This window comes from Antechinus flavipes, chromosome 1 (assembly GCF_016432865.1).
Source record: "Antechinus flavipes isolate AdamAnt ecotype Samford, QLD, Australia chromosome 1, AdamAnt_v2, whole genome shotgun sequence".
NCBI classification, from domain to species: domain Eukaryota; kingdom Metazoa; phylum Chordata; class Mammalia; order Dasyuromorphia; family Dasyuridae; genus Antechinus; species Antechinus flavipes.
Window position 1 is genome coordinate 229,610,393 of NC_067398.1, and position 26,330 is coordinate 229,636,722.

Consider the following 26,330-nt stretch of genomic DNA (forward strand, 5'->3'; position numbering starts at 1 on the left):
CTGCAACAAAATGTATGATGAGAGTACAGGAAAGGGAATAAGTATTATAGCAGCCATATACGTCAGGCACTTTTGTAAATATATTTCATTTGTTCCTTACAATTACCTTGCAAGGCAGATGCTATTATCAATCCTATTTTATTCTCCAGCTCATTCTACAAATAAAGAAACTGAGGAAGACAAGTTTAAGTGACTTGCTCAGGGTTACAATGCTAGTAAGTGATTGAGACAAGATTTGAATGGAGAAGTGTAAGTCTCTTCATCCACTACATTACCAGCCGACTCAAATAACTACTAGAATAAATGCTCATTAATTCAATTAAAAAAAACAACAAAGGAACAAAACTTACTACTGTTTGTTTTTTTTTAAACTAGAACACAATTGGCAAAAATTATGCTTATACCTACTCAAAATAAGCTTCAAATGGATTCATGACCAGGTTATAAAAGATACAATCATAAACAAATTAGAGGATCAGAGAAAGAGATGTCTTTAACAGCTATGAATAAGGGAAGGATTCTTGAGCAAATAAAGATAGAAACAAAGGAGATAAAATAGCCAATCTGAATTATACTAGGGAAAAAAAAGCTAATCAGGACATATAGTACTATTTCAAATAGATAAGAACAAGAGCCATCCCCCAATAGACAGATGGTCAAAGATATGAACAAGAAATTCTCACGGGAGAGAAATCCAAGCTTGCAGCAATTATAAAAAACATTGCTTCTAAACACTAATAAGAGAAATGCAAATTAAAGCAATCCTGAAATTCTGCTTCATATTCATCAGATTGGCAAATATAAAGGGAAAAAAAAAAGAATGACAATTGCTGGAGGGGCTGGCTCTCAAAGAATAAGCATACACACAAAAATAAATAAAATTTAACAAGAGAGTAAGTACATCAATGTACTGTTGTTGGAGTTGTGAACTGGAAAGCAATTTGGACTGATGCCCATAATGTCACCCTTTATCTCAAAAAATAGGACTTTTATTAAAGGCTTTATCACAAGAGAATAGAAAGAAAAATAATCCACACACCCAGTATGAAAGAATAAAAACTAAGGGGTTACCCAACCAAATGGGAAATAGTTTGAACAAATTATAATATTATGCCAAGAGACATTATTATGAAAGAGATGAATACAGAGAAATCTGAGAAAAGTTGTATGAAATGATGTAGAGTCAATTGAACAAAGCCAGAACTACCTCCACAAGAGGTAGTTTCTCTACAAGTTCTCTACAAGAAATACAACCTGAAAGACTGAAGAGCTTAGCTCGTTGAGCTCCCTCTTCTCTAAAATTAAGTCATAAACTCATCAACTCCTGATGGTAGTACTCCTAACCTGCAACGAAATTCTTTCAACTTACTTGTTAAGCTTTATGTTACTCTATAGATCCTGATACACTATTTCCTTTTTTTGGCAAGGCAATTGGGGTTAAGTGACTTGCACAGAGTCACACAGCTATTGTTAAATCAGATTGGATTTGAACTCAGGACCACGTGAATTCAGAGCTGATACTCTATCCACTCTGCCCCTAGCTACCCCTAAACTCTTCCTTTTGAAAATTAAAGCTTTTTATTTTTGAAAACATATGCATGGATATACTTTACTTTCTAAGCAAAGTATAGTGCTTAGGCATAACTATGCTTAGACTATCCTCTTTCATAAAACTTTTCCTGACAACCATCCCACAAGTGATAATGATCTGTCTCCTCAAAGTAGTACTGGAACAGAGAGAAATCAGCGCTTATAACACTGTCCCTTGTGTCATGATTATTTTTATATATATCCTCAAGAGGAAGGTCTATATATAATGCTGTATCTTCAGTTCTGTGGCTTGGTCATAGGTCTTTAACATATTAACATTTGTTGAATGAATTGCAGAATCCTAGAATTAAAGGAAATATCAGCGATCTAGATTATCCCTGACAGCCTTTGATTGAATACATCAAGTGCTGAAGGAATTCACTGTCTCTCAAGGCAGCCCAATTCATTGGTGGATAGCTCCATTGATTTGACTGTTTTTCTTTATAGTGAAACCTCCTTGTATCCTAGTTTTTCCTTATATATAACAAGTCTGTGCTTTCTTCAGCGTGATAATCTTAAGAGATTTAAGAATATGACCAAGTGCTACCTTTCCACCACAACCAAAAATTTTCTTTTTCAAGAGAAATATGTCTGCTTTCTTTAACGTCTCTTATCTGACAACCAGTTCTAATAATTTATAACTCAAAAATCCTTACACACATGTGTACATATATATGTATGTGTTCTTAAACCTTACGATGTGCTCCTTGAGAATAAAAACTTTTTTACTTCTATATCCCATCATAAACACAATGAAAATCATCATGTAGTAGTTTCTCAACAGGAGTCCAAATTAATACACAATAATAACTTTATTCTAATTTACTCAATCTATATGATTTTGCTAGGCTGTTTGTTTTCCAGAAATAGGCTCACTTTACTGCCTCTCTTAAAATCGTCACTACTGTTCATCTGAGTCAGCATCCATCTCTCCCAAGTATCAACAATGTGGGCTGGCTGTCATTATTTCCCTAAAAGATAAAGGAAAGCAAAAGTCCTCTAGCGTTCCATGACCTCCATCTCTCTACACACTGAGTCTCTCCCCCAGGTGGCTAATTAGTGAATTTAAGTGTAGGAAATCAGAGAACTGGGGGAAAAGAACCCTAGGCTAGGCACAATGGTGACATTCAAAAAGTTTCTAAGAGAAAAAAAACTGATCGGAATTTAGATTTTGTTAGCAAGGTAGGAATATAATGATTCATTTCTGGCTAGCTTAGGTCAGTCCCCTGAGAGTCAAAAATTGACAATGAACCATACATCACAAGCCATATTTTAGGAGGTGGGCTGCAGGTTAATCTGCTCCTTCCGTCTCCTTGGCAATCAGTATCAGGTAGGAGGTGAGAGTGAGAGGGTGGAAGAAATCCTCCTATTTCTCTGCTTCCAGCTATAAGCATCACTCTGGCATCTGACTACTAGTGATGGAGAAGCTGCCAATCAATCCCTGTTAACAAGGAAGGTCATTACTGCTGACAGCCAGCAACTGGGTTTTTACTTCCTTTTGTAAGTTTCATTCAGTATAAAATATACTAAGAAAAAAAATTAAAAGAGAGTAGAAAGTAAAGGAAGAGGGTCCAATAGGTGCATTTAAAAATGTTAATTGTGAAGCTTCAATAACAACAGACTGGAGAGGGGAGATACTGGGGGAAAAGGACTATTAAGAGACTATTGGAAAAGTCAAGGCCAGAGGTACAGAACTAAACCAGGATGTTGGCTACATGAGCAAACAGTGAGTGCAAGAGAAGGGCTGATAAAAAGGGGGCCAGGAGCCAAGATCTAGAACTACAAGAAACCTTTGTGGCTAGGTTAATCTCATTTTGCAAATGAGAATCAGGTGAATGAACCCATGTGCCCTATCACCAGAGCCAACGAACATTGTTGTTATTCAGTCATGTCTCTCTGTGTGTGACCCCAACAAAAGAGTAAGGTAAAGCTGGATGGGAATGAAAATGTGAAAAAGGAAGCACAAGACAAAATGTTTTGCCTTGAATTAGAGATGAGAGGAGTAAAAGTTAGAGGAATGTGCCTGTCATCTATTCAGATGTCCCATAATATTCCTGTGATAATGGAACACAAGACATCCATGGTGTGGATTGTTATTCCTGATAAGTTAGGCAAAGAGGCAATAGGGAGCTGCAATTGGATATATTGCTCAGTAAATCCTTCATAATCAGTTAATCAGGGCTGGACTCTAATCTCCTTCAGAATCAATGACAGGATCTCATTCCAAGATGTCAAAGCATTAGAAACAAATTAAATATACTCTACATGTAAAATCTGCACTTGGGTTCTGTTTCTGAGTAAATAATAGCAAAGGTCCTCTAAATACTTCTGTTTCCCAGTGAAAATAATGGCTTATCAAGTTATAGACTTACAAATATAAATCAACAAATTGGTCATAATATCATATAAAGATTACAATCAACAATTGAGTGAGTGGTGGTTGTTTTTTTGGTGGATTGTCTGGTTCCAGGATTTGAAATTGTATGGGAATCTTAGAGATGTCCTCTTTATAAATGAAGAAAGAGTTAAATCATTTCTCCAAGGTAACATAAAAATAGGAGAGTTAGGATTCAAACATGGGTACTCTAAATTAATGTTTTTTTAATGATCAACTCTAGTAAATGGATTTGTGGTGGAGGAGGCTGAGGAAAAAAATAGCCTAGTGAAGTTTGGGATGGCATGAAGCTTTCAATTCTTCTTCTTAAGTTCTTCTCCTGTTACTCATGAAATTTTAAAAACCAGTTTTATATTCCTGTATCTTGTTGTTAAGGGAAGTTAGTATTATTTAGAAAACATGTTTATTATATTTGTATCCTAAGGCTTAGCAGCATAGTGCCTGCCACATAGAAAGCACTTAACAAATACTTTATTATTAACCTTATGAAGCAAACTAATTCCCTAAAAGAGATTATGAAAAGTTCAACAACAGTGGAGGAAGAGCGAAAACAATTTATAATGACAGCATCTTATTATAAAATATATTCATTTTGGGATATTTAAACTTCATAATGAATAAATATTACTTTTTGTAAAAAAAAAATTGACAGTAATGCAAAACTTTAATAATACAAAAACTTCTTAAAGGAAACTATTTCCTTATTGTCTTAAAAACATCTTTGTCTTGGTTCATGGTGTAGAGGTCCTGATAGAAAGAAGGATGGCATCCTTGCTCAGATATGTGGAATAATCTTGTTCTTTAATTATTTGTTGTTCAATGGCACTGCCAGAGAGAGGATCCAGGTTTACAGGTACTGCAAGAGCTGATCCAGAGAAGATGCTGTTATATGTCTATAAAAAAAGAAATTCAAATGTCTTCCAGAGGTTATTGCCAATGGATAAACCATGGCCCTGGGACAGTAGGATGGAAGATGATGTTGCTACTCCCATATCCAATTCCTTTTTTTGCATGATTAGCATGCAAAATGGTGGGAGTTAGCAGTGATCACAGCCATAGGTAATTATTTAAGTTACCAGCACTTGTCCAGAAACAAGTGAGAAATATCTTATGGCTCTTAGGGGGAAAAAAAAAAAAAAAAAAAGCTCTAGCTTGGAAATTCTGAGCATATCTCTTTTCTAAGGGCAGTTGGTGAAGTTGTGGATAAAGTGCTAGGCCTGGACTAATCAAGACTCACATTCTTGAGTTTAAATATGGCCTCAGACCCTGAACCAGTTGTGTGCCCTTGGGCAAGTCGCTCCAGTGTATTTGCCTCAGTTTCCTTATCTTAAAAAAAACTGGAGGAAAGGGCAAATCATTCCAGTGTTCCTGTCAAGAAAACCCCAAATGAATTCACAAAGAGTCAGATATGATTGAAAGTGAATGAACGAACAACAAATTTCTTTCTAATATCTTGGGTGTGGTTGCCCGGAAAGGCACTGAAAACAAGCAAGAAGAACGAGGCAGATGGATGGGTCATTTGTTCCACTTAGTTTGTACACTGCTGGGAATATGGTCAGGTTATATAAGATGAACTCAATAATACAAAATATGGGTACTGGTAAGGAAGGAAGCTGTTACAATTTCCTCACAGTTGACTCTTCAAAAAGCAGCACTTTATTGAGAAATAATTGGACAAATAGGATTGACTGGCTAGAAGCAAGCCAATTGTACTATAAACAGCCAAATCAGGAAATAAAGTTTTATAACAACAGTAATATACAAAGGTTTCTTCCATCCACTGTCTTCCAACAAGGCCAATAAGACCATTTTCATAACTGCTTCCCGTTTGCCAACCAAAATCAATTACTCAAATCCAGAATCAGAATTGAGGGCAAGAGAGACACTAGTCTTATCTAGTGGATCAAGCTCTTAGCAAACTTAGCAATCTGGAAAGAAATTGAGGCCCTTTCTCTTCCTTACATATGGATATAATAACTATCCTAGAGTCTATTCAAGCAAGGATTGTCCTGAATTGAAAAACAAATGTACATATTTTTGTATGTATTTTTAAAATTTTATCACAATTACTTCTCATAGAAACTTCAACATTTTAATAATAAACAATAAATTAATCTTTCAAATCATAGAGTATCAATTTCCAATAGTACACATTTTTGAACTATAACACTAAAGGAGGCTTTTTCAACTTGCAACAGTATAGAGGAGAACTATTCTACCATTAAAAAAGCTTATATCCTAACTGGTAAAACAAAATTAAGGCACCCAAAACAACCAAGAATTAAAAATCCCATCCTACATAGTCCAAATCACTGGAATTTAAGGTATCAATTCTCATGGATATGGCTCTTTTCAACAATGAGATTATTCAGGCCACTTCCAATGATCTTGTGATAAAGAGAGCCATTTGCACCCAGACAGAGGACTATGAGGACTGAGTATGTACCACAATATAGCATTTTCACTCTTTTTGTTGTTGTTTGCTTGCATTTTGTTTTCATTCTTTTTTTTTTTGATTTGATCTCATGTTGCTTTGATTTTTCTTGTGCAGCACGATAATTGTGGAAATATGGACAGAAGAATTGCACATGTTTAATGTGTACTGAAATATTTGCCGTTTGGGGGAGCGGGTGGGAAAACATTTGGAACACAAGGTTTTGCAAGGGTGAATGTTGAAAATTATTCATATGTGTTTTGGAAATAAAAAGCAACAGAATAAAGAGGGAAAAAAGCAAATCAGAAGATTAGCCAGAAGGAAAAACTGAAGAAGTCAGTTTCTGCCACTTACTCCCTGTGTGAATATGGGCAATTTATTTCCCTTTCCCAGTCTTTCTTTATCTGTACAATCAGAAGTTCAAATTAAAAGATCTTAAAGATACCTTCTCAGGACATGACAAGACACTGAACCTGTTCCAACTTCATCTTTGTCATATTCAAAAATTCTTCCCAACTGTAACAAAATAAACTAGATGAACTGGTGCAAAGTGAAGTGAGCACAACAAAGAGTAGCACATTTGCAGCAACACTGCACAATGATCAACTATGACTGATTTAACTAGCTTCTACAAGACAACAACTATCTACGATGACTCATGGTAGAAAATGCCATCCACATGCAAAAAAGTGATGGGAGTCTGAATGCATATTAAATCTTATTGCTTTCACTTTGTTTTGCTTTTTCATGGTTTTTCTGTTTTGGTATGTTTCTTCTTTTACAAATTGATTAATATAGAAATGTTTTACATGATTATACCTATATAATCTTTTTAAAATTCTTAACCTTTTGAGAGAGGGAAGAAGAGAAGGAAAAAAAAACTTAGAACTAAAATTTTTGTTGTTGCTTTTTAAATAGTACTTTGTTTTTCAAATGCATGGAAAGGTAATTTTCAACATTTACCTTTTTAAAACTTTATGTTTTAAATTTTTCTTCCTCTCCTTCTCCCTTACTAAGACAGGAAGCAATCCAATATAGGTTAAACTTGCACAATTCTTCTAAACATATTTCCATATTCATTACGCTAGACATACAAAAATCAAAGAGGAAAAAAAACAAAAAAATTAAAATACTATGTGTTGATCCACATATAGTTTTCATAGACCTTTACATCCCAAGGCTATAGGAATTGCCTTGAATCACCTCTTTCTTGAAGAGTCAAATCCATCACAGTGGATCACATAATCTTACTATTGCTATGTACAAAGTCCACTCACTTTACTCGGCATCAGTTCATATCAAGCCTTTTTAGGCTTTTCTGAAATCAGCCTGTTTATCATTTCTTATAGAACAACAATATTCCATTACATTCATATACCTTAACTTATTCAGCCATCCCCCAATTGACGGGCATTCATTCAGTTTCCAGTTCCTTGACATCACAAAAAAGGGCTGCTACATTTTATATAAGTCCGTCCTTTTCCTTGTTTTATGATCTATTTAGGATACAGACTTTTTCTTTTTTTAAAGATGAATGCTAAAAACATGTAATTAATTACAGAAAAAAAACAAACTAAAAAAAAAATCAATAACAAAAAATCACAAAGTGATCCATAATCAACCTGGGGGTTCTCTCTCACTCCCTACAAAAGACTCTATTTTTCAGTCACATAGACACAATATTAAGGAACATGAATGTCAGAGTCATCTATTAAAAGCAGAACAGAAAAGAACTTTTAGATTTGCACTTTGTTGGCAAAAAAGAGAACGGTGAGCTCTGGAAACTAGATCCTAATCCCCACCTCCACTGGTTGCACCAAGTCCTACTGTGACAGAGAATGTTCTGTAATAGCACTTTGGACATGAGAGAATGTTGTTGCCTGTGGAAAGAATTCAGCTTAAAACTCTCTGGCACGGATTTATTTTAGCATAATTATTACACCTTGATCAAAAGATAGCCTTACTTACATAACAGAATAAAACAGTGCGTTGAGGATTCCCTTAATAGAACTGACTCATATAAGGGACTTCACACTCAGTTCTTCTGAATACCAGGGAACCCTCTCCCTAGACCTATCTTTCCTTACTCCATTCCTGGGGGTGGGAAAGACTGAGAGAGGAGAACATCTTTAATTAAAACCAGGACTGGCTCAATGCTTAGCTTCTTCAGCTAAGATCAACAATGTCTTGAAACATTCTGTACTTTTTTGGGCACAGAACAATCCTCAAATGTCCAGACACCAGACCATGGTAAGAATGAAGAGAAAGAAACAGGAATCTTAGTGGTCCATGGGTGTGAGTCCAAGGCAAATCCTGTGAAAGTAAAATATAGTGAAGCTGGAAGGGGCCCTTTTAGATTATCCAGTTCAAACCTCTCATTTTATGCAGCAGAATACAGAGACCCCGTCGTCTGAGGAAATATGTTGCCTAAGGTCACAGTTAGTGGAACAAAAAGGGCTAAAGCTCAGATCCCAACTCCCAGCTCAGACTTCTGAACACAAGACTAACTCTTCAGGTGTCTTAGGTTATAACCTTGGAATAATATTTACATTTTTAAAACAGAAAGTAGAGACAGGGAAGTGCTTTATTCAAAGAAAAGCATCAACAGTGGCATAATTCTCAACTTTAAAAATCCTGAGAGGCTGTCTGGTATTACATTATATACCATGGGTCTTACCAACTTCATAGGATCTGAGATCATTTTTGAGGGTGCCTGAAACTACAGAAGTACACTTTGTTCTTCCTGCTGCTGCATGGTTACATGTTATGGTCTTAATAACTGAAAAAATGAAGGGGAAAAAAATTAGTCACAAAACACTGTTCTGGGCAGGAATATTCTGTGAGGGCAATAGTGGAAACCCGACTCCTTGAGATTTTCAGGCCACCAATGAATCTGTTCTATCTGCAGCCTCAGGTGCTGCTTGGGGAGTGTTATCAGTAGCCAAAGACTAGTCACATCACCATTGCTTAAAAAATTTTTACTGAGCGGAAGCTTGTTATGTTCTTAAGGGAGCCCATTCATTCCACTTTGGGACAATGCTAATGTAGAAGGTTTTTTCCCAATATCAAATCTAAAGTTGCCTTTTGATTTAAAAAAACGCTTATTGACTTATCCCATGACACTACCCAAACTCTGAACAAGAAACTAATGAAGTAGCCAGTGTGATAAAAAATTATTTCATGTCCAAATTAGAGGAGCAGATATCGTTGAGTTTACCCAAGTAGTACAGAAACAACATCCATTTATGACACAATTACGACACCCAAGGTCCTGCCTCCACCTCTAACCCCAAGAAGGCAGGACAAGCCCTGCACAGAAAAATAAATGGCCATCTAAACTCAACAGGCTTAAAGGAGATCCAAATCTGAATATATTTCTCTAGTAGCCCTCAACATTATAGCACTTCTACTTTGAGTTAAGACACTTTGCTCACTGTTAAATGAGTAGATTAAACATTAACCCAGAAGCCTCAATGTGAATAGATTAGTCCAAATTCAAATACCAAATAACACAGTATCATCTTATGTGGCTTTGAGGAAAATGGATCAGGTTCAATAAATGGAGGAAGTACAGTGCTAAGTAGGTAGAGTAAGAGATAGGAAGAGAGAGGAAAAATGACAGACAAGTGCTAAGGGTCACCAAAGACAAATTCTGCCCAGAAGAGGAGGCAGGCTTCAAAGCATAGATTCATTCCAGGGAATGCAGAAAACCTGACAGAACTAGGGGCTAAGTTCAGGCCATATTCTGTTTTGAGAGAGAAGTTTCTAGAAACAGAAAAATGGAACAGATGATTTTTTTTGAAGCCCCAATTATTAAATAAGAAAGTTGATGTTCAGATACAAAAGAAAAGATTGCTCAATGACTGATTATATGTTTTTCCTTTGATTTTATAAGGGAACCCTCTGAAAGACTGTCAAGAGGCAAAGAATGAAACTAATGCTCGGAATGAAGTTTTTCTTTCATCTTTGGATTTTGTTTATTCATGCTATTTATCTCTGGCCCAATTAGCACAGACCATAGAGAGCACAGACATTGGAGCAAGGGGGCTGCACTACTTGGTCCCCAGGGTGCTTTTGGCACTTAAGGCTTGATTACCAGAAAAGAAATAAAAAATAAAATGAAGCAAAATAAAAGAGAACATTTGTCATGTGCTCAACAGAACATCAGGGAAGATTCAAAATATATAACAAATTACCAGTTCAGTAGAAGAAATTATATTCATGAAGTGTCCACTTTTTCCTTTACTGCCTTGGAAATTGTTCTTTATTTCTCTCCTGTGTATTTTATTTACTTTATTCTTTTTTCCCCATTTTATCACTCTCACATCAGCAAGCAAGCTACAGTTAATAGACATATTTGTATATACATATGTATATATATATATATTATATATATATATATTATATATATATATACACACACACACACATACACACACACCTCCTATATAGTCCCCACACACACACACACACACACAAACTCACGTTTCCTATCCCTGCTGCCTCTTTAATTAAATTTTGCTCCATAACTTGTCTTGCTCTATTTATTACTTAACCCCGTCCAAACCGAGGATTCCTCTCTTGTCTTTTTCCATCACCCTTTGCTTCCCCAGCTGCCCATCCCTCCCATCTTATTTCTTTAACAATTTTAAACAGTGCTATACCTCTCGTGATAAATATGTAGTATTGCCTATTAATCATGAGTCTTGATTCTCAAAGAGCAATGTCCTTATCTTGTTTATTCCTCAGATGGCTAGATCTTATCCATTATTAAAAAAAGGTAAAAGGGCAGGTGTAGTATGAGGGATGAAGATGAAATTTTTATGTTTTAATATTTGGGGTCTCCTGAATGCTCCCTTTCAAAGACTAGATTATACTGATACTTTTTACAACACTGACAGTCAATCCTGTGTGTTTGTCTATCTATCCATAAAATGCTATCCCTTTTATTTTACAAAGTAACATTGAAAAATAGAAAAATCATTAGATTTGCAGTCTAGGATACCACAATTTAAATCTTGCCTTGAATATCTATTGGCTATGTAATCAGGAGTATGTAGTTCAATCTCTCAAACTCTCAGTTTCTTCAGCTATTAAATGAGATGAAAAAAATTCTCCTTTGTAATACATTCTGCATCTCCAGTGCAAGTTACAATCTCGACCCTACAGATTCATTGTGTAGAGAGCATTTTTGTAAATTTTTATTATATTCATTATAAACTATAATTATTCATTTATACATTTGTACGGATTTATATTTATTCATATATGATAGTTATTATTTAATACATATCCCCTATTTTCTTCCAGGTATTGTACAATTAGAAATTAAAAAAAAAAAACCATTTAATTAAAAAGTGAGTTAGGAAAACACAGCCAATAGGCAGGAAAAAAAGTGAGGGCTGGGAGATACTCTACATGTGAGGGGGATGTAGAGAAGGCTATTTGAGAAGCAATCAGTGGCTTACCAGTGAGACCTAAGGAAGTTCAGCAGCAGGACGGTTGTTCCCAGACAGTAGCATGCCACGTAGGGAGAACCAAAAGCCTGGCTCAGTTTGCGTGTTTTGTGTTCCCATCTTGCAACCTAGATGTGAGAATGAAGAAGAAAAGAAAATATTTCAGGAAATCCTACCATGTCATTTTATGTGAACATTTACATAGACTCATCACTATCAATCATCATGTTTATTTGTGAAAATAGTTGACAAAAAGATCTCCATCCTGGTAACATAAGTTAATGTTGTTTAGGTGACTTTTAGTTTACAGATAATATTAAAAACTATAGTTTTTTCCAAACCAGAACAAATTAGAAGAATCAGCTGCTATAGCAAATGTGTTATGTACTGTAAAGAAAAAGAAAGCATGGTCCTTTGGAGAAGAGTTTGTTTTGTCTCCACTCTTTCTCTGAAACAAATTAACTGCTTATGTAATGTTATAAAGAGGTGGTGGGTGTCAGTATAACTAAACTATTTAGGAATACAGAAATCATTTCCAAGTGCTTTAGAATCACCTTTTACATACAGAAATGTACATAAATTACAAATCACATTTATCTCTTAGAACAAGCTAAGGACATTCATTAGACAATACTTACTACTACATGTGTCTAAAAGCAAAAAAAAACAAAAAAAACAACAAAAAAAAAAACTGTTCTCTAATTTAGACTTTACATTCATTCAATCTGGTTATGGAAAGAGCTCTGGACAAATCTAGATTCCACTTCTTGGCCCATGACTTGCTGCTACAAGACATTGAGCCAGTAACAATAAAGGATCACAGGGCTGGAAGGCACCTCGGGTCAGCCAGTCCAATTCCAAATCGGATTTAAGAATTCTATTTATTAAGATCTTCAACAATACAGCCTCCATCTAAAGACCCCAGGGAAAACCTAATAACTCCTGAGGAAGTATCTTCCACACATCTCTAATGACTTCCTTACATATTGAAGCTTTGTTCTCATCTATAAAACCACTTATAATGCTAACGTGATAAGGACCATTTGTATTGTTACAAACATGTCTCAGGCTCCACAAATCCAAAACGAGAATTCATTTTTCTTTTCAAACACAACCATTTTTCTAATTTTTCCATCTCTCATGACGGTGCAACCATCCTAACAGTCATCCACATGGGAAATCTTTACTCTCATTATCCAGTTACTAATGTTTCTACATCAGATCCCTTCTCTCTCATGACCACCTCTCTGATCTTCGTTACTGCATATGTATTGCAATCACTCCTTAATTAACTTCTCTGTCAAGTCTCTTCCTTCGCCAAATTTATCTTCCACATAGGCTCCAAAGTGATGTTCATAAAGCAAAGGAACATTTCCTTGATCAAGAAGCAAAAGCAGAGCTAGAATAAAACATAATTCCTCTATTGGCATTTAAAGCCTTTCTAAAAGTTTTGCCTCTGCCTTTTCATGCTTAGTGAACATTATTCTCTACTTTATTTTCCAACCAGACTAGTTCACATTATATTCCTCATACATGATATTCCATCTCTTGTCTCTACCTCCCCCCATCGATCTTGTATTACTGAAAAACACTCCTTTATCTTTATTTGGATTCCTTCAAATTTAATCTCAAATGTAATATCCTACATGAAGCTACTTCTTATTCTCATCAAAAGACAGTACTTACCCCCCAAATTACTCTGCATCCACTTATGTTACTTCCTCTTTCCACCATCAAACTGGATAGAGTACTGAGCCTGGAGTTAGGAACTGAGTTCATATATGGCCCTCTTTATTAGCTATGTAATTATGAGCAAATAACTCTTGACACAAATTTACTAATATCCACGTTGCTTATTATTCTTATAATAAATCAATTTTTGTTTTTTATATCATTTTTTCAAATGCATGCAAAGATAGTTCTCAACATTCACCTTTGCAAAACCTTGTGTTCCAAATTTTTCACCCTCTTTCCCCACTTAACCCTCTCCAAGATAGCAAGCAATCTATGTTAAACATGTGCAATTCTTCTAAATGTATTTCCATGTTAGTTATGCTGCACAAGAAAAATCAGATTAAAAAGGAAAAAAAGAGAAAGAAAAAACCAAGCAAACAATAACAAAAAACAAAAAAAGGTGAAAATACCATGCTTTGGTGCACATTCAGTTTCCATAGTTCTGTCTCTGGATAGGGATGTCAATTTCCAAATCTACTGGAATTGCTTTGAATCACTTCATTGTTTAAAAGAGCCAAATCTATCAGTTGATCATCACATAATCTTGTTATATTGTGTACCAAGTTCTGCTGGTTCAGCAAAAATTCCTGAATCTTTGAAGGTTTTTCTGAAATTGGTCTGCTCACTATTTCTAATAGGACAATATTCTTCCATTACAATCATTTACCATAACTTATTCAGCCTTTCCCCAGCTTCTTGACACTATAAAAAGGACTGTTAATTTTTCCACATGTGAGTCTTTTCCCCTCTTTTATGTTAGATCAAAGGGTATGCTACACAAGTTCCCACAGACTAAATATAATAAATATCTTACAACATATGCATTGTCATTTTTTCAAATTTTTAGATGTTCCTGTGATAAATAAAATACAGGCTCACCTGTAAAGCAACAGTGAATTAGTAAGACCATGATGACTTTTTCAAAAGCAATTATCCCACTGCTGAGAAATAAGCCTGAGAAAATTTGGGAACTACTGTTGTAATGGGAGATCTGTGGCTGAGCCATCTCTTCCAATAACTAGCTGAACGACTGCCCAGTTCAGATCACATGTTAAATTATACTATGGATGCCTCAGAGGTCATCTCTGAGATGAAAATGGGAAGAATAAATGCCTTTGAAATTTTGGGTTGAAGAATCAACTAACTGTACAAGTACAGAAATTCTGTCTAGACAAGTTAATATGGAAAAAAAAAATGCATCTCACTATTAAATCAAAGGAGTTTAACGCAAAACTTCAAAAACACAAGGAAGGGAAAATTCCCAAACAAAACTATCCAAAAGTGGAAACAAAGGGAGTATTGGTTCAAATATGGCTTCCTAATAACTCTAAGCTGCTATGATTCTGTCATAGAGGTAAAATTGAGGTTTTCAGTTGTTTCTGTCCACCATTTGTGGTTTTCTTGGCAAAGACACTAGAGTAGTTTGCAATTTCCATCTCCTATTCAATTTACAGATGAGGAAACTGAGGTAAGAGGCTTAAGTGACTTACCTGGGAGCTAGTAACTAGAGAAGATTTGGATTTTTTCCTGACTCATACCTGGCATTCTGGTTTAAATTCTGGCTCTGATACTACCTGCAAAACCTTGGGCAAAAGCGCCTTGAATATGGTCGAAATATACTTTTCCAATATAATTTCTCTCTTCTCATTCAGGTACATCCATCCTTCACTGCCCATAAACAAATCATCATGATTCTTACTACTTACATTGTTCATTTCCCCTGCAATATCATTCGCCATCCTATCTATTCAAAGAAAAGGTCTAATCTCATCTCTATGAACCTTACCAAAAGATGTTTATGTCTCTAAATATCATTGTAATTAAAAAATAAATAAACTAGAGCACCGTTAGGAAAGCTGGATGGCACAGTAATTAGGGTATCACGCCTACAATTAGGAAGACTTGCCTTCAGCTCTATGACTTTAGCAATTCATTCAACTCTGTCTCAGCTCTCTCATCTGTAAAATAAGCTAGAGAGAAAAATGGCAAACCGTTCCAGTACCTTTGCCAAGAAAATCCAAAATGGGATAATAAAAAATCGGACATGACAGAAACGAGTGAAAAACAAAAACATTCCCACTATAGGTATGATTGTTTCTAAATGCAAAGAAAATCCAAAATCGGATAATAAAAAAAAAGATAAAGAGATTCCAGTATAATATATACTATATGATGGGTTTTCTCAGAAATGGAAAAGCTATCAGTTGGTTTTGGAGAAATCAATGACTAATTCCATATGGCATGCTGTCTACATATATTTCACTGCCAAGGATCCACCCTTAAATTGGGCAATTGATCCTTATTGGGAGCATGTTTCTGGCCACCCTGAAGTACACACAAGGGAGAAGAAGGTGATCTTACCTCCCATTCCGCTAAACTTCCTCAGTGAGAACAGGCTCCTTAGGCTAATAGGTGTTAAGGGAAAGTTTAAAGCAAGATCTTAGCCAGGGATCACAACTCAGAAATATGTCATGGAGGCCATGAACTTGAATGGGAAAAATTGTATTTATTTTTCACCAACCTCTAAATTAAAGTGAGAGTAGCAGTGAGATGGCAGTTCAAATAAAGCATTTGAGTTCAAATTTGGCCTCAGACACTTAACAATGCCTAGCTGTGTGACCCTGGACAAGTCACTTAACCCTAATTGCATCAGAGGGAAAAATAAATTAACTAATTAATTAGTTGAGGTGAGAACTAAGTACTACAACTGAAATTCAACAAATTATAGAATTCTGGTGCTCGTTGAGATTAAGAAGCCTATCCTTCCCTTCTAAAATGAGCTGTGGAAACTGTAATTCCATTTGCAATAGCACACTTGGCAAACTGGAATTTTAAACCATAAGAACAAAAAATCCATATATATTCACCATGGTGTATGTGGGGTGGGGTGTGTGCGCGCGCGTATGGCCCATCAAAGATCACCCAGAGTTTAAGCTAAGCAATAACAATCTTCTTCTTGATAGCTATAAGAAATAAAATTTAACTTTATTTTATATGCTTTTTCTATATTTTATATGCTTTTTGGTTACTTCCTATATCACAAGTTTATTTTTCCTTTTTGATGTCAGATATTTATTATGGAGACTTGACATGGTAATACTTGTATTTCATTAGTTTCTTTTATGTATTTAAAAACATTATTATGTATGGTAGGCTTCATGAAAGTGCCAAAGAGATGAATGCCACAAAAGCTAATTACGTATCCCTGGCTTCTAGGAAGAAATGAGAGGTATAGCTTGAGGCCATCATCTATTGATTTATTAGTAGACTGTTAAGCCTGCCAATCTCCTGGAGAATTAACAGCAGCAACAGCTAGTATTTATACAATGCCTACTGTGTGCCTGGCAATTGTTTAAAAAATGCTTTCTTCCTTATAACAGGAACATTCTCTTAACTCTTCTGATTACTAATCATCCAATCTTTCTGTAAGTCCCAACTAAAATCCTAGTTTCTATAGGAAGTCTTCCCCAACCTCTCAATTATGTCCTGCAAATCGTTTGTGCGTGCGTGCGTGTGTGTGTGTGTATGTATCTCTCTTCCAACTTCTTCCAACTTAAGGCGTAAGCCCCTTGAGGACACTGACTTGCCTTTTCCCTCTTTTAGTATCCCCAGTGCCTGGAACATAGTAGGTACTTAATGTTTATGGATTTAATTTTTAGGGATTATTGACTGACTGATTTTCATTTGAATCTTACAAAAATCTGGGGAGATAAATACTGTTGTTATTCTCACTTCACAGTTGAAGAAACTGGGGTTACATTTGACTCAGGTCTTTCTTACTCTAAACCCAGAGCTCTATTCACTATGACATTTAACAAATTTATGGGGTTAGCAAAGTACCTAAAGGATATGCAAGACAGAAAAGCATATGTATATCTGGAGTCAGCCAGATACAGAATAGTAGGCAAGTTTCTACTCACTTAGACATGAACAAAAAGCCTATCATCAGTAAAGGAAAAACGCTTTAAATTGTGCGTCCTAATGACAGTAGAACAGTCAGTACTCTCCTTGAGTATAAAAGGTGTACATTTTGATAGAATACCCCACATTATCTGTGATACAGGGAGTATCCCTTTCCAGGACATCTAAGGGAAGCACCTGAAAGTTGTTGAGAAGTAACGATCTGGTTGAAACCAGAGTTCCTTCCTCCTTTTTACCACAAGCACCTCTCCCCGCTTCTTTTCTCCTAATATTTTAGTCACAAGGTAGCTGTTTCAGCAGCAAACTAGGAAGGGGATAATGAGCTACAGATTGAAAACATGCAATCTGCATTATTGCCAAAGATTCTGTGAAATGCTTAGAGTCCTGTAGAAATTAGGATTATAAAACATGAAAAATAAAAGTTTGGGGTAATCATGAATAGCAATTACAGTAGATGGTAAATCAGCCTCAGGGTTGCTCTATTACTTAGCTCACCCTCCATATTAATTCTTCAGGAGTGATTTCAAGTAAGAAAGCCTGAAAGAAGATAGAATTTTTTTTAAACATTAAGGAGTTGGCAGTTGTAAAACAAATTTAAGCAGCAAGCCAAAATATGTTTAAAACAATGACTACTGAGGGTGCGGTATAATGGGTGTTTATTAGTCGCAGAGTTCCAGGATTGGAACAGTTTGGAGATAATTTGTTCTTGTACAATGAATTCAATCAATTGAAGGTTTTAAAATGGGGCCAGCTTTTTGTCTTTTTTTAAGTTGATAGACTGAACACGTGGGACATAAATGCAAATTTCCTTCATACCAAGTGCTGAAAGAGATCAAGGGAGGTAGAAACTAAAGTAAACTTGTGAAGAGATGGATTTAAAGAACAGGATTTATTCTCATGACTCCTCTGCCCTTGCTGCCTCTTATGATCAGTAAGCTTCTAGTGCAATTCTATCCTGCCTCTGGGACAGGACCCGACCTGAATAGGCACTTCTAAGAAGCCATGGGGCACTGAATTACCAGACCACTATATAGACAGGACAATTGGTGAACTTTGAATAGGAAACCAGGTAAATCCCAATGACAATTCAGAAAATAGGAAGAAATGTTCTACTGAAAATGGAAATAGGCATTATCCCACCATGTTAGGTAGGTATAAGGTGACGATTCCTCCATAATTGGCTTTGGTATATGACTTTTAAAGATATTGATAAAGCAGAACTAAGAGAACATTGTACACAGTAACAAGATTATATAATGATCAACTGTGATAAATGTGGTTCTCTTCACCTTTGTATTGTTGTTAATTTGTTTGCTTATTCTTTCTTTCTCATGTTTTTTCCCCTTTTAATCTGATTTTTTTGTACAGTATGATAAAAGTTTGGAAGAATTGCACGTGTTTAACATATATGAGATTATTTGCTGTCTTGGGGAGGAGGGAAGTAAGGGAGGGAGAAAAATTTGGAATAAAAGGTTACGTAAAGGTGAATGCTGAATGAAAACTATCTTTCCATGTATTTGGAAAAATAGAATACTTTTTTAAAAAAAGTATTGATAGATAAGAAGATTAATAAACAATCTGGGTATTAGTAAATTTGTGTCAAGAAATCGAGGACTAGGGCAGAAAGGATCCTCTAGACACAACAAAAATACATTTAGCAAAACTGTACTACTTGGTCATGTCTCCACTCCATCTGATTATTCCTGCATTGCACCAAAAAGAATTGATAGTTTCTGAATGCAGATAGAAGTATACTATTTTCAATTTCTGTTTTTCCCTTTTGGTCTGTTTCTTTTGCAGGGTAAATAAAGAAATGCTTTACATGATTATACTTACGCAAATCAATTATCATCTTAAGGAGGAGACAATTTGGACCTCAATAAATTTTAATTAAAAATAAATGTTGAAATTGTCTTTACATGTACTTTGAAATATTTAAAGGTTTAAAAAAAAATTCGAGTCTCCCTATTCACATTATTTAAGGGATGAATAGAATGAATCCCACCTAGCTTGAAGATCAACTTTCCCGTTTGTACTTTTCTAAATGCAGCACCACAGGGCAAGTGGTAGGCCAATTTTTAGAAAGGAGGGGTGGGAGTATGATTACCAAATACACAGGTCCCTTAACAACTTCACCAGAAGTTCAACTGGTGGATTTGTAGGGGAGAAGGGGAAAGGAAAGAACACAATAAAACAATATCCTCTTTTTCTGGCAATAATAGTATTGATTCTTGGGAATCAACACCTGAATTAGAATTTTTTATGGCTTCTAAGTTATTAAGAGTAGGAATAAATGGAAGTCCTTGAAGTTGGCTGATCTTCCCAGTATAGTTATTAGATAATACCAGTTCCTGGAAGTAAAAGAGTAAAAGAAATGTCTTCCCTAGTAATAGAGATGAAGGAAACTAGTATACTTCATAATACAAACTCCCTTTTATGGCTGGTGAAGAAGATGGATGATATCTAGTGATTGCCTATAAATTACAGTGAGCTCATAAAATTATAGCTATTGATGTTGCCATTCTGGACTTTATTATATGGCAGACCAGATAACTCAAGTACCTGGGCAATTAGTATGAGACACCTCGCCAATGCTTTTTCCATTCTTATAACTAAAGTCAGTCAAAAGCAATTTACTTTTACTTGAGAAGGAGTCAAGTATGACTTGTTGAGCAAGGCTTTTTGAATGCTTTATTATTGCCACAATTAAATGAGAAGAGACCTGAAAGAGGCTTCTTTCCTGACAGAACTAATATAGCAGAGACCTAGACCAGATGATTGCTCATATAAGGGACAAAATATGGGAGACAAGAACCTGGTCGTTTAGGTTTCTAGGGATTTTGTTGTGTTGTTTACTCTTTGGTTTTTTTAAGAGGATCCCAAAATATCACTATATTGAGATAAAATATTGGATTATGTATAAACTTACTTGTGCATTGGATTGAATGAAGCACAAAATCATCAGCCTCCCTCATTGTCTTTCAGTGTCATTATACTCCAAAGGCATAACAGAAGTCCAGAAGGGAAGGAGTCAAAGCCAGACACCAAGCTCCACAGAGCCACTTCCATGGATGTAACTCAATCTGCTGGGGAGATCTTCCAATTCTTGGAAAAGACATCTTCCTAACTCACTAATGGATTGGAGTTGGTTTTACTGGGGTGTGAACACTGCACCTACTACAATTTCTTGGAGCTGCAAACATTTGATGGATACATTAACCAAGAAGATTTGGATAATTCTGAAGTTACCTTATCAGTTACTGATCCTTATCTCTCCAAGACGGAACCTAAGAGATTTCTTTGACCCTTCAGATTTTGGAAAATCTGTACCTCGCATACTATTTACTTCACCTGCAAGTCTACTCCCTTTGAACAGGGATTAGAATATATTTATACTACATTAACCGAGCTCTCTTTGGTCCTTGTCATTATGTAATAATCAAAGCATGAACAATGGTTATTTCAAAACATTGATAATGAAAAAGAGGTAATGAGTTCAAGATGCAGAATGGCTTCTAATGTTCAAGACAGAATAGTAAGTTAGTGGATAGTAACTGGCACAAGAATACTTCATAAAACATTGTTTAAATGCACAGAAGACAAGAATTCAGAACCAGCCACAAAGTGCAGTTCTATTACTATTAAACACCTTGGTTTTATGTTTTCTTTTTTTTGTTTCTTGTGGGTGGCTTTTTGTATATTGAAATGTTTATGTTTGTTGGTAACTGCTAAATTCACAATAAAAAAAAAAAGACAGAAGAATCTACATTAACACTTTATTATGTCACTACATATGGCTATCTTGTTCCCTGTTTGATATGTGTACAGGTTTTGCTGTGTTTCTTCCTCCTGTATTTCCAAATAGTAAAAGATGAAATGAAAAGGGAAGTCATCCAGCTAAAATAATCAATACATGTTTCAAAGCCGCTTGCTCACCATCTCTGCAAAAAAAAAGAAAGTACATTTTCTCATCTCTTAGATTTGTTGTATATTTATATATATTGTTTTTCTGGTTCTGCTTCTATCACTTTTCATACTGAGTTTTCCATACTTTTTTGAGTCACCACATTCATAAATTGTTATGGCACAAATAATATTGTTACATGTATGTGTCACAGTTTTTATTTTGGAGGAGCATTTCTGAATTTTGAAATTAAGTAACACTCATTTTCTCTCCCTATTAATTTTCTTCAACTGAAAAAAAAGAATATAAATCCTAATCCTGGCCATATCCAAACATGTTTGTCCTTTCCTGAAACATGAATCCATCTCCTTTCTGTCAGGGGGTAGTGCTTCATCACTGATATTTTGGAATTATGGCTAAATAGAGTAGTTTCAGTCTCAAGATTGTTTGCCTTTACAATGTAATCACTATATAAATGGTTGCGATTCTGTTCATTTCATTTTGTATCAGTTCTTCAAGTTTTTCTGAATTTTTCTCTCACAATTATAGCATAATCCATTCAGCCACTCCCCAGCTGACTTACAAACATGTTCCTTAGTTTTCAATTCTTTATGCTATAAATATAAGTGCTATATTTTCCTCTTTTTGGGGAGTCCAGAACCAATACTTGCATGACTAGGTTAAATGGTATTTCACATCTTTTGGATCATGTACCACACTGTTTTCCAGGATAGACTAATCCATAACTGTAGTGTTCTCTTCTTTTTTATAATATATGATGGTTTTCTGTGGGAGCAGGTTTCTCAGGGGAGGTTCTCTAGAAGCAGCCTTAGTTTCAGTTCTGATCAATAATCACTTCAAATGCAGCCAGGAGTTAAAATCCAATTCTTTAGTGTGTCCTTCAAAGTCTTGAGCTTCAGCCCCTAGCTCCCTCTGATTGTCTCCAGCCAGCACAAAGGTGAAATATGGAATGAATCTGTCTCCGCCTCCAAGAGTGGGCTTCTGTGTCTGGTCTGAGAGCTTCTTGCTTATATGCTGTACACTGAGTACACACCAATCATTATATCACTGGGAAACCATTATTTGTTGTAGGATTAAATCAATTCTAAACTAGATTTCAACATTGTCTCCTAAATTCCAATTAGTACCTTGTTTCAACTTCTGGCCCACAACACCTCCTTGTAGGATCAGATCAATCATACTGAACACCATGCTAAATTAGATAATTATTGTCTCTATCAATTCTAATGACTTAAGGATTCCAACACATAACTCCATCAATTAATATACCAAACAAGTATATGTCATTTTCCTTTTTTGGTCAACTCTTATCAATCTAATAAATGTGAGGAAGCACTCCAAGATGTTAAAAAAAAAAAAAAATTCTACTATGGCTGACAGGTTAGATGGCCTCCTTCGAAAATTCCTTATTCTTATGTCCAGTGGGCTATAAAATTTTGCATACCCTTTGATCCTGCAGTCTTTATATCCCAAAGAGATCATAAAAGACAAGAAAGGACCCATGTATAAAAATGTTTATAGCAGCCCTTTTTGTTTTGGCAAGAAACTGGAAATTGAGTTGATGTTCTATAAGAAATGATGAGCAAGCTGTTTAAGAAAAACTTTGAAAGACTTACACAAATTGATCCTGTGTGAAGGACCAAGAACATTGTACATAGTAACAAGATTATGGGATCATCAACTGTGATGAACTTGACTCTTTTCAACAATGAGGCAATTCAAGGCAAATTCCAATAGTCTTGGGATAGAAAGTGTCATCCATATCCAGAAAGAGAATTATGGAGTTCCAACTACGGATCAAAGCATAATATATTTCCTTTGTTTTCTTTTCCTCTCATTTTTTCCCCCTTTTGATCTGATGTTTCTTGGACACCATGATGAGTATCAAGATATATTTAGAAGAACTGCACATATTTAATCTATATAGGACTATTTGCTGTTTGGGGGAGGGAGTAGGTGAGAAGAGAGCTAGAAAAATTTGGAATACAAAATATTACAAAAATGAAAACTATCTTTGTAGGTGTTTGGAAAAATAAATTACTATCAAAGAAAGAAAATTGCTTGTTCATATCATTTCAGTATTTATCAACTGAATATAGCAAGTACTCTGAGATGTAATACTGCCCATTCCCAAAATAATGGTTATTTATTTCAAGCTCTTTGCTACCTCAAAAAGTGCTGCTATAAATATTGTGGTACATATGAGAGGCTTTCTGTCTTTGGTGAATATGCCTGGCAATGATATCACTAGGTCAGAAAATAAGGACTTAAATGTGTGTACATCTTCATTGTACATTAGATTGCAGGCTCCTTATAAGAACTATACCTTATATTTCTTTTGTGCCTTAGTGCTAAGCATAAAGTCCAACAAATATTTATTGCTTGAGTGATTGATACTAAAAAAAGCCTGGTTTTATGATACCCTCAACAGACAAAAACAGTATGATCTAGGGAGTCCTGATAAAAGACCCTTTTTGGTAATCTACAGGATCAGTACAGGTGATAAAATGTAGCCTCTTCCCACACTCATCTTTTCTTTGAATTTTAAATGTCAAGTGCTAGGGGGAAAAAACAAAACAGAACAGTGAGCTGAGTAACTTAACAGCAGTTACTTAATCTATATAAGCCTTCACTTTTACATCTATAAAGACTTGAAATGAATGGGAGGAAGGGAAGGAGTATGAAAGGGGGAAATAAGCTTCCTTTGTCTTAGATTAACTCACAACCCCAAAAAACTGACATCACAGAACCTAATATTCTAGCATTTGTAATTCCTAATTTGAGGTGGCACTAGGATCCAATTGTGATGTGTTTAAGAATATATTTACACAGGATGCTCTAAGATTGGGTCCTTCTCTTATACATTTATCACATTCTAATGTATGTGTGAAACTAAATGAAAGAAAGGGATTATCTCATATTTATTTTAATATTTCCATAACAACCACAGTGTATCACATAGCACATAATATTCACTGAATGAATAAATGTCAATTTAATAACATCACAGTGCATTGTACATAGTACAGATTAGCAAAAAAAAATGTTTGGGGGGAATATAAGTTATTTTGAGACCCAGGAAAACAGTAGACAAACAAAAAATGGCACCAAAGAAAAAGAGGCAATTTTATAGTTTGTCAGTCTTGAGCTAAGACTAGCTACCTGATCATCACTAACTGTTCTTCAGAGACTTTAACTCCATATGAATTCTGATTCTTTTTTTCTTATCTCTACCTCTTAGAACACCTAGATTCCTTCATTTCAAGTTCAGTTCAAGGGCTATCTTATATTGCTTTTCCTGTAGCTTAGCTGCTGATATTTTGTATTTACTTTATACTTACTCTCTGTATATGTGTGTGTATGTATGTGTATGTCTATAAACACACACACAACATACATTATTTACCCATATGAATTTCTTGAGGGAAGGAATCATTTTATTTTTGTCTTTGCACCACTAATGTACAAATAGTGCCTAAAATAGCAGGCATTAGTAGGCATGGTGCATTTCAGATGCTTAATAAATGAATAATAATAAATAAACAAACTATATCTAGAAGAGAGAAAATGTTGTCTCAATGGTGTCCACCATGGGATTCTGCTGGCTGCAGTTCTCAGACCCCAGAAGTATTTATTTTAAGCTTCTATTGCTTAAATATATGCAACAAGGCAGCTGAAACCATCTGGAGGTTGTTATGTAAGCAGAAGATAAATGCTCAATGTGACCCTTATCAGAACAATCCCATTAACTTGGTGGCATTCAAGTATAATTTTATGTTACATATAAGGAGAAATAAGAAATTTATCAGCAGGGATTTTGAGTCATACAAGTGATGAGGATACACAGGAAATGGGACAATGTGTGATAAGTAGATAGAAAAGGAAAACATCACACTAATCCATGCTTTGTCAGCTATTAGGTAGGGATGTAAGTGCCGTTTTAAGCTGGAGATAGGATGAACGGTGCCAGCAGCTTTACCTTCAAGAGTAAACCTTTGTAATGGAAACAAAAATGAAATTTTTCTCTGGGTCTAAAAAGGAAATTTCCATTCTGGCTATAGGATCATCTCCCTAGAATCCAAGGAAGTCTTTGGGAACTCTTCTCTGCAAGGGACTTTGGGGTGGAGTCAGTTTGTTCTTTGGAAACAAAGGTCAATCTCTTCCCACATCCAGAGAGTCTCAGGAGAGTGTTAATTTTGAAGGACAGTATATCATGTAAAATCATCATGGTGTAATGGAAGAAAGAAATGAATTTAGAAGCATAAAACTTGGTTTTCTGATTCAGTCTCTGCTACTTACTTGAACACAAAACTGACAATTTCAACTGCACAAAATTTAATGTTTTGCAGAAATAAAATTAGAGCAAAAAAAAAAAAAGAATCTGATGATTCTCTTTCTGAATGGGGAAAAAAACTTTGCATCATAATTTGCAACTTTAAATCTACAACCCTATGATTACTGATTAAAATTCTCTTACCCATATTAGATAGCAAATTGATACATACATATTTAAATAGGCATTCACCAAAAGAAGGCCTAGAATATGAATCTTTTCAAAAGAACAAAAGCCACTAATCATTTGGGGGAAAAAAACTTTGAATCACTAATAATTAGAATAATGCACATTAAGTCAACTCTGTGGTTTCACTTCACATCAGTAAAACAGATCCAACAATTACCAGCAGGTCTCTGAGAAAACTGCAGCACAATGTCACTGAACCAAGCTTACAAAACAGAATCATGTTGTGTCCAACCCCATTTTGGATTTTCTTGGCAAAAGCTACTAGAGTGGTTTTCAATTTCCTACCTTAACACTTTTTTATAGATAAGTAAACTCATGCCAATAAAACTAAGTTATTTTCTCAGGGTCACACA

The 26,330-nt window shown here is 35.3% G+C and overlaps 1 protein-coding gene across 2 annotated transcripts in view; it reads right to left on the reverse strand.

Moving 5' to 3' along the window:
- Nucleotides 1-26,330, reverse strand: part of PEMT (phosphatidylethanolamine N-methyltransferase) — a 167,197-nt gene that overhangs the window by 50,500 nt on the left and 90,367 nt on the right. For both annotated transcript variants that reach the window (XM_051997600.1, XM_051997593.1), the window contains one exon: nucleotides 11,888-12,003. In XM_051997600.1, coding sequence (XP_051853560.1) covers nucleotides 11,888-12,003 — 116 coding nt within the window. The remainder of the gene's footprint in view (nucleotides 1-11,887; nucleotides 12,004-26,330) is intronic.